Below are 10,158 nucleotides of genomic sequence, written 5' to 3'. Positions count from 1 at the left end.
TATAGATAGTCTATTTCTTAAACCATAGAGTATATAGATAGAGTCTATATCTTACACCATAGAGTATATAGCCTATATCTTAAACCATAGAGTATATAGATAGTCTATTTCTGAAACTATACAGTATATAGATAATCTATATCTTAAACCATAGAGTATATAGATAGTCTATATCTGAAACCATAGAGTATATAGATAGTCTATATCTGAAACCATAGAGTATATAGTCTATATCTTAAACCATAGAGTAAAAAGATAGAGTCTATATCTGACATCATAGAGTATATAGATACTCTATATCTGAAATGATAGAGTATATAGATAGAGTCTATGTCTTAAACCATATAGTATATAGATAGAGTCTATATCTGAAACCATAGAGTATATAGTCTATATCTTAAACCATAGATTATATTGATAGAGTCTATATCTGAAACCATAGAGCATATAGTCTATATCTTAAACCATAGAGTATATAGATAGAGTCTATATCTGAAACCATAGAGTATATAGATAGAGTCTATATCTGAAACCATAGAGTATATAGTCTATATCTTAAACCATAGAGTATATAAATAGAGTCTATATCTTAAACCATAGAGTATATAAATAGAGTCTATATCTTAAACCATAGAGTATATAGATAGAGTCTATATCTGAAACCATAGAGTATATAGTCTATATCTTAAACCATAGAGTATATAGATAGTATATATCTTAAACCATAGAGTATATAGATAGAGTCTATATCTTAAACCATGGAGTATATAGATAGAGTCTATATATTAAACCATAGAGTATATAGTCTATATCTGAAACCATAGAGTATATAGATAGTCTATAGCTGAAACCATAGAGCATATAGAGTCTATATCTTAGACCATAGAGTATATATATAGAGTCTATATCTGAAACCATAGAGTATATAGATAGAGTCTATATCTGAAACCACAGACATACATAGAGAGTCCAACCAACCAGAAATCAAACTCTTGAGGGCAAATGATGTCATTTGCACCGAATAGGGCATGGACGTGTGTGTGTGTGTGTGTGTGTTTGTGTGTGTGTGTGTATCTGTGTGTCCATGTGTGTGTGTGTGTGTGTGTGTGTGTGTGTGTGTGTGTGTGTGTGTGTGTGTGTGTGTGTGTGTGTGTGTGTGTGTGTACTCACAGAGACGTATGCAGTAAGGCAGGTGATGAGGGAAACAGTAATAGCATAGGGTATAGAGGTGTTGGGACTCTTGGCTTCCTCTCCTGTAGTAGCGATTATGTCAAACCCTATGAAGGCATAGAAACATGTTGCTGCTCCCTGCATCACCTGGTATAAACACACACAGAAGAGACAGTGGTTAAAGGTTAAAGGCTGTGTTAAAACACAATCACTTTTGGCATTATGATTCCACCAACAGTTGAGCTCGAGTTAGCCACTAGTTAGCAATGTTGCTATCTAAACCTAGCTAGTAAACTAGGAGAAGTTGACTAGTTGAATATCAAAATTCATTGCATATCTGCATGCCTACCAATGTATGTGTGTAATAGCATGTGCATATGTACAGTGGGGAGAACAAGTATTTGATACACTGCCGATTTTGCAGGTTTTCCTACTTACAAAGCATGTAGAGGTCTGTAATTTTTATCATAGGTACACTTCAACTGTGAGAGACGGAATCTAAAACGAAAATCCAGAAAATCACATTGTATGATTTTTAAGTAATTAATTTGCATTTTATTGCATAACATAAGTATTTGATACATCAGAAAAGCAGAACTTAATATTTGGTACAGAAACCTTTGTTTGCAATTACAGAGATCGTACGTTTCCTGTAGTTCTTGACCAGGTTGCACACACTGCAGCAGGGATTTTGGCCCACTCCTCCATACTGGCTAGGCCACTCCAGGACCTTGAGATGCTTCTTACGGAGCCACTCCTTAGTTGCCTTAGTTGTGTGTTTCGGGTTGTTGTCATGCTGGAAGACCCAGCCACAACCCATCTTCAATGCTCTTACTGAGGGAAGGAAGTTGTTGGCCAAGATCTCGCGATACATGGCCCCACCCCATCCTCCCCTCAATACGGTGCAGTCGTCCTGTCCCCTTTGCAGAAAAGCATCCCCAAAGAATGATGTTTCCACCTCCATGCTTCACGGTTGGGATGGTGTTCTTGGGGTTGTACTCATCCTTCTTCTTTCTCCAAACACGGCGAAAGAAAAAAAAAGCTCTATTTTTGTCTCATCAGACCACATGACCTTCTCCCATTCCTCCTCTGGATCATCCAGATCATTGTCAACGTCAGACGGGCCTGGACATGCGCTGGCTTGAGCAGGGGAACCTTGCGTGCGCTGCAGGATTTTAATCCATGACGATGTAGTGTGTTACTAATGGTTTTCTTTGAGACTGTGGTCCCAGCTCTCTTCAGGTCATTGACCAGGACCTACCATGTAGTTCTGGGCTGATCCCTCACCTTCCTCATGATCATTGATGCCCCACAAGGTGAGATCTTGCATGGAGCCCCAGACCGAGGGTGATTGACCGTCATCTTGAACTTCTTAAATTTTTTAATAATTGCGCCAACAGTTGTTGCCTTCTCACCAAGCTGCTTGCCTATTGTCCTGTAGCCCATCCCAGCCTTGTGCAGGTCTACAATTTTATTCCAGATGTCCTTACACAGCTCTCTGGTCTTGGCCATTGTGGAGAGGTTGGAGTCTGTTTGATTGTGTGTGTGGATAGGTGTCTTTTATACAGGTAACGAGTTCAAACAGGTGCAGTTAGTACAGGTAATGAGTGGAGAACAGGAGGGCTTCTTAAAGAAAAACTAACAGGTCTGTGAGAGCCGGAATTCTTACTGGTTGGTAGGTGATCAAATACTTGTGTCATGCAATAAAATGCAAATTAATTACTTAAAAATCATACAATGTGTTTTTCTGGATTTGTGTTTTAGATTCCGTCTCTCACAGTTGAAGTGTACCTATGATAAAAATTACAGACCTCTACATGCTTTGTAAGTAGGAAAACCTGCAAAATCGGCAGTGTATCAAATACTTGTTCTCCCCAATGTATATAAGTCTGTTTGTGTTTCTCACCCCTGACCACCCGAAGGGTAAGAACCTTCCATCGTCCCAGTTGTGTCCGTTGATGAAGAAGAGTCCGGCCACCATCATGAAGACCCACACCATCAGGTTGATCACATTCAACACATTATTAAACCCTACTGAGTTCTTCACCCCCAGGGCCACGATCACTGTCACTATTACTGCTATCAGCAGGGCCAGAAGGTCTGGGTACGACTGCTCTCCTTTACCTAGAGAGGGAGTGGAGGGAGGGGAGGAAGGAGGGAGGGAGGGAGGGAAAGAGTGGGGGGGCAGAGGGGAGAGGGGGAAGGAGAGAGTGAGTTGGAGCAAAGGGGAGAGCGAGGGAGGAAGGGAGGGAGGGGTGGAGGGAGGGAGGGAGGGAGATACACACCACACCGAGAGGTAAACATTCATTTTTTATTTAACCTTGATTTAACCAGGAAAAGCCCATTGAGACCCAGAGTCTCTTTTTCAAGGGAGACCTGGCCAAGAAGGCAGCAACAATCAATACATTACATAATTAAAACATACAACAATACAATACAACAACATGATCCAGCCTAACAAAAGCATTTTACACTACTCTGTAACAGAGTCTCCCATGAAGAAAATGCATTAATTCAGTGGCACTAACATATCTAGAAGAAGCATGGATTGTAAGACTATTCCGTGCCTCTGGTGCACAAGATGAGAAGGCAGTCTTGCATAATACTGTAAATGTCCTGGGGACTTTAAGTAGCAACCACCTAGCAGACCGGGTATGGAAACTGCTGGTGGTGAAGGAGACCAGACTAAAGGTGCTCTGTAGATGAACACATACAAATGTAGCTTTCTGAGCATGTAACCAACCTACCATTTGGTACAAGGTACAATGGCGGGTGAGTGAAGAACTTGGCATTTGTAATAAAGCGGCTGCATGCATATATAACAAGTCACCATAATCAATTACAGAGAGAAAGGTGGCCTGAACAAGCTTCTTTCTAGCCATAAGTCGGAAGCAAGCCTTATTACCAAAATAAAAACCCAAGATTATCCATATGAACTTTAAAGGACAACTTGTCATCCAACCATATACCTAGGTATTTGTAGGATGACACTTTTTCAATGGATAAGTCACCAGATGTGGCAATGCTCACCTTCTCTGGCTGAGTGCGAGCTCTGATACAGGTCATTCATTTAGTTTTTTGCACATTGAAGACCAGTTTGAGACCATAAAGTGAGGCCTGCAGTGACTGAAAAGCAGTCTGGAGCTCTTCAACAGCCTGAACCAGAGAAGGAGCACATGAATATATGACTGTATCATCTGCATATAGATGTAACTTTGCTGGTTGCATCCCATTTCCCAAATCATGAAAACAAATTGAGAACAACACAGGAGCTAAAATGGAACCCTGGGGCACACGTCTATTAATCTCAACAAAGCTAGACTTGTGACTGTCAGTATATACATATTGTGTTCTACCAGAAAGATAGTTCTTAAACCAATTTACTGCCCCTTCACTGAGACCAATGTTACTGAGTCTAGCTAGCAACATGGCCAACTGAATCGAATGCCTTTGATATATCAACAAACAGAGCAGCACAATGCTGCATTTTATCAAGTGCATTTATGAGGTAATTTGCAACTTCTATAGCTGTAGTTGTGGTGCTGTGCCCCATTCTAAAGCTAGACTGAACCCCTCTTAGGGCTGTTGCGGTGACCATATTACCGCCACACCGGTGGTCACGAGTCATGAAGGCAGTCAAATTCCACAAGACCGTTTAGTCAGGGTAATTAGTCTTCTCCAAGCTCTGATGTTGCTGATGGTCATTAGTAGCCTACCAAAATTGCTAACTACCTGGTACTCAGCACTCTATTGTCCCTGTAATCACTCTGACATTAATGCAAATGTATTCGAAAATGTAATCAAACACTTCATGAGAGCCCATGAGCTCATGTTGCGCAACATTTCTATAGGCTATGCAAATGCAGTAGAAAACAGAGTGATGGCTTCTATTAAAAAGAGAAGGATCCCATCAGATTTCTATAGGCTAGGCCTACTATATTTATTTCTGAACTTTACTAATATTAAGCACATTGCTTCTCTTTACAACAGGAGTATAGCCCACCTGGCTGGCATGAAAATAAACTACGGGGAAAGTGTCCTCCATTCGCTATATAACTGTATATATGACATATTTTTCCGCTGACCCTTTTCCGGTACAGGGCCGGTGGGAAAGTTAATCCATTATGCACCTCAGAATTGGATAAGGACGCGCGCAGTTGCGGCCCTGATGTGCTTATCTTCACTTGTAGCCTGCGAGAAAGACCCGATCACGTGATGGAGAGCCGTGTGAGTGAGAGATGCTTCGGATTGCACACTCAGGGAGAAGGGCACAACGCAGCACTCCGGGCTGCAAAAGCCATGGATTTTTTTAGGGTGCATTATGGCCACAAAGGGGATGCCGTCGTGAAATTCAAGGCATTAATAAGTGCTGGTCAAATTGTGAATGAGAGACTGATGAAGTGTGTACAGACGGAGCAAAAAACAAAGCAGAGCTAATGCCTTTCAAGCGACTTTTGTCAAATCTTCATTTGAGTCACATCATGCAGCCTTACAATGTATTAAAAATCAGAACATACAGGCCAACATTTATATCACAACTAAAGGTACATAAATAACTCTAAATTAAGCATATAAGAGTACCTATTTCTTTGTTAACCGCTCAACACAGAATAGCTGCATATGTGCACTCCCTCAAATTGTTTGGGAGTTTAGAGATAGGATGATAGTTATTAGATCTGAGGGATCTCCACCCTTTAGCAGTGGGAGGACATAAGCTGATCTCCAAATGGTGGGAATGGAATTGGTCAAGAGACTCAAGTTGAAAATGTGAGCCACAGGTTCGGTAATAATACCAGCTGCTATCTTTAAGAGGTAGGGGCCCAGGTTGTCTGGACCTGCAGACTTTTTAGTGTCTATTGCCTCTAGTGCTTTATAGACCTCAGCATAAGAAACAGGCTAAAATGGATTCACACGAGGGCTTATATAATAGTTTACTGTAACAGAGCTTACATTAGATGCCTGGGCCCCACCATTATCAAAAACTGAACCAGCAGAAAACACATGAAAGCACACTGTCAACAGTCATGCACCGTGCCAACAGTGTGTGAGTGTGTGTGTGTGCGCGCATGCGTGCATGTGTGTGTGCATGTGTGTGAGCAGAGGGAATGGATGGCAGGCTAGATGGCCAGCTGTTGGAAAGTTCCCATTTCCTTTTCCTGTCAGAGAGATTTTGTCTCCCTCTGTCTGTTTCCACAGTTCCTAGGCTGTCACACAACTGTCACAACCCTGTAACATAACCCTCTCTACAATCCACAAACAGAAAAACTATCACAACCCGGTAGCATAACCATCGCTACAATCCACAAACAGAAAAACTATCACAACCCGGTAGCATAACCCTCGCTACAATCCACAAACAGAAAAACTATCACAACCCGGTAGCATAACCCTCACTACAATCCACAAAGTAGTGATCATCTGTTTTGTTGAGGAATGAGCTTTCACTGTCTGTTCCTATACTGCTAGCCACTCTAGACGTCAGGCTCACATTCAGGAAGGTGAACCCTACTGACTTGTATTATTACTCTAACTGTCAGAAAGGCATGGCTGTTCAACGCACTACATTTCTACGCTGGACACAGCCCAGGTCTCAGGGAAGACTATGTCACAGCTACTGGAAACACCACACACACCCACACAGATATATAGCACACACCCTCCTCCCTTCTCCACCCCCTCCCTCCCCTCTCCTCCCCCTCCAGACTCACCCAGGCCGTTGAGTGTTCCGATGTGTGTGGTCATAAACGTAGAGATGCTTTTATTGGCTAGTGAGTCCGCCATGCTGCTGAGAGCAGACGCCCCCGCGGCTGTGCCAATCAAGTACTCCAGGATCAGGTTCCAGCCAATGAAAAAGGCCACACACTCCCCCACTGTCACGTAGCTGTAGGTGTAGGCTGAGCCTGTTGTCTTGGGAACACGAACCCCAAATTCAGCATAACACACTCCTGAAGGGGAGACGCACAAATATCACGTAGCTGTCGGTGTGTGTGTGTGTGTGTGTGTGTGTGTGTGTGTGTGTGCACGTGTGTGTGTGTGTGTGTGTATGTGCGCGTGTGTGTGTGCGTGTGTGTGTGTACCTGATAGTATAGAGGCGACAGCAGCGATGATGAAGGAGACGATGACGCCAGGTCCGGCCATCTCCTTAGCAACCAGCCCAGAGACCACGTACATCCCCGTGCCAACGCAGCTTCCCACCCCTAGTGACACCAGGTCTACCGTGGACAACACCCTCGCTAGTTTGGTGCCATGGCTGCTGGTACCACCTGTACACACACACTTACATTAGCATACAAACACACACCTTAACATACATGTTAATATAACCCACACACTGTATATCCACACATACTGTATACCCACACATATACAACCCCCCCCCAACACACAGATACATACACACACATTCCCACCTTCATTCACGCCCCTAGAGGCCCCCCTGTGAACACCTACCTGTCCCAGAGTCCAACATGCTCTCTACTGGTTTGGTCCTGAGGACTCTGGAGGTGAAGGAGTGCCATCCTGCCCGCCACTGGACACGCTGCAGCTTACCACTCAGACCTGACATACTGAGGTCACAGGTCAGTGGTTAGAGGTCAAGGGTCAAGAGAGGACTTCAGCTTTTTTCTCTATTTTGTCCTCTGATGTTCACTTTTTCCACTCTCGAAAATAACGCTTATCCTTGTGAAGACGGACGGACTGGGTGAGAGGATGGGAGGAAGAAAGTGTCTTCTCTCTGGTAGTCAGGTGAGGGGGGGGGGGTCAGCAGTTCCTCATGGTGATATAGAAGTGTTGTCTGTTGTCTAAGGTGTCAATCTGTAACAGAAAAGCCCATGTTTTTACACATACAATACAGCTGACAACATATGACACCATGTCTGTGTCTTGTCCACAGCTGTTTGACAGTTACAGTCACATTGGGGAAGATATGACTGGTTATCCATCTTTTACTGTAAACACACACACACACACACACACATACACACAGCGAGATGTGTGTTCCAGAATGAGTTTCTACCTGAAAACAGAGAGCTAATTATCAGATGGTCCTTGTAAACCTGTTGTTATAGCAACCATCTCATTACACCACGCCAAATATGACAGTTCATATCCGTCTGTATGTGTATGTGTGTGTACATGCGTGTGTTCCAGATGACTGTGTTGTGCTGTAACTTCCTGAGTCATCACCACTTCCTGATTAGATCTGACCTGAGATGAACTCAGAGCTGATGGACTGTAAGGACTCAACTCCTCCACTCCCCCCAATCTGACAGAACACATTGTTCTGTTACAGACCCACACAAGCACACACAATATAATTACAGCCATAGACAAATAATGACAGGGTCGTGCGTCCCAAATGGCACCCTATTCCCGATATAGTGCCCTACCTTAGTCCAGAGTACTGGTCAAAAGTAGAGCCCTATAGAGGAAACAGGGCTCTATTTGAGACATAGTCAAGGATTCAACCTTCGATCAACCCCCTGTCCTCCGCCCAGTTAGTCAACGACTGCACTCATAGAAGATGATTGAGTAAAACCATTTGGTCTAAAGTGAACAGGAGTTAATACACAGTCAGTATGTGCGTCCCGGGTAGGAAAATAACCTGCTCTGATGACTGCTATTACTGACAACCTCTTTCCCTCTTTCAATGAGCTTTCTCTTTCTTATTTCTCTATTATTCCCCCTCTGTCTGCTCTCAGGAAGAGAAGTCATTTATGTAAAGTGGGCCAACGCACCTCTCAATCATCGAGCACTACTCAATCATCGAACACACACACACACACACACACACACACACACACACACACACACACACACACACACACTACACACACACGCCTCTCAGTTATCAACCAATTAAACGAGGCCTGCAATTACCCAGCTGTTTAACCACAGTGGTTGTATGAGTGTGTGTGTGTGTGCGTGTGCGTGCGCACGTGTGTATGTGTGTGTGTGTATGCGTGTGTGTGTGTGTGTGTGTGTGTGTGTGTGTGTGTGTATGTGTATGTGTGTGCGTTTCAGTTTAACCACAAAGCAAGGCACAATACAGGAGAGAGGTGGGCATGGCTATTGTCCCTGCAGAGTGTGGATAATAGAACATAAAGGATAAGAGAGGAGGGATGATGATGGAGGGATGAGCAGCGGACTGATAAAACAGCTCATCTGTTCCCATCAGACACAGTATTGATCTCAAACACAATGCAATAGGATCTGTCCTCCCTAACTAGAAGAACAGGTGTAAACAGCCCATTAAAATGTCCAGCCGTCCTCTGCCTTTCGATCGGTCCGTCTGTCAATCCATCTGTCTGCCATCTGGTTTCCTAGTCATCCACCATAATAATAAATTATTGTTATTCAATCGGCCAATCAATGAGCATGATTCGTTGTTGTAAGAGAGTGGTTAGCTGTGTGTTCCAGCCAACATTACTGTATGTCTGACTGACAGAACGTACATCCTGATTCAGCTTCTGGAACTCCGTACCTTAATAAAGCTAAGAATCGTCATTCAGTCCAATCTGGCAACCGATTCAGTCCAATCTGGCAACCGATTCAGTCCAATCTGGCAACCGGCAATGTTCTGATATGGCAACCACTGGACTTCTGAGTAGGTCAGAGTCAGAGAGAGGGTATGTCATCATTGGGTATAGGACCTGACAGGAGAAATGTTCTCTATCTCTTCCTTTCTTGCAGTCTCTCTCTCTCTTTCTCTCTCCAGTGCTGAGTTCAAGAGTGTAGTGAGAGTGTGAAAGACAGCTGGAACGCAGCCCTCCATCGCCCTCTCTCCTCTTTCCCCCTCTCTCTCCCCCCCCTCTCTCATTTCTCTGTCCCTCTATATCTGTGTTCCTTTGGATGGCCTTGTATTTGATAACCATGGTAACCATATTGCCAAACTGTGACACATATCTAAAAGGATTGGTAACCACACCAATACGCTGTACACATCCCTAGGGCCCAGAATTGATTCCGACCACATGGCCTGATCTGGTC

At 43.7% G+C, this 10,158-nt stretch overlaps 1 protein-coding gene across 1 annotated transcript in view; it reads right to left on the bottom strand.

Moving 5' to 3' along the window:
- LOC139398491 (probable cationic amino acid transporter) overlaps nt 1-7,735 on the bottom strand; it is a 13,116-nt gene extending 5,381 nt beyond the window's left edge. The window contains exons 1-5 of the mRNA XM_071144439.1: nt 7,621-7,735; nt 7,248-7,433; nt 6,879-7,115; nt 3,077-3,294; nt 1,171-1,317 (exon numbers count right to left, since the gene is read on the bottom strand). Of these exons, the coding sequence (XP_071000540.1) occupies nt 1,171-1,317; nt 3,077-3,294; nt 6,879-7,115; nt 7,248-7,433; nt 7,621-7,735 (903 nt within the window). The remainder of the gene's footprint in view (nt 1-1,170; nt 1,318-3,076; nt 3,295-6,878; nt 7,116-7,247; nt 7,434-7,620) is intronic.
- Between the last annotated feature and the right edge of the window lie 2,423 nt (nt 7,736-10,158).

The sequence above is a fragment of the Oncorhynchus clarkii genome, unplaced genomic scaffold (assembly GCF_045791955.1).
Source record: "Oncorhynchus clarkii lewisi isolate Uvic-CL-2024 unplaced genomic scaffold, UVic_Ocla_1.0 unplaced_contig_1733_pilon_pilon, whole genome shotgun sequence".
NCBI lineage: Eukaryota > Metazoa > Chordata > Actinopteri > Salmoniformes > Salmonidae > Oncorhynchus > Oncorhynchus clarkii.
The sequence above is the reverse complement of the archived record's forward strand: the minus strand, read 5'-3'. Positions and strand labels throughout refer to the sequence as shown.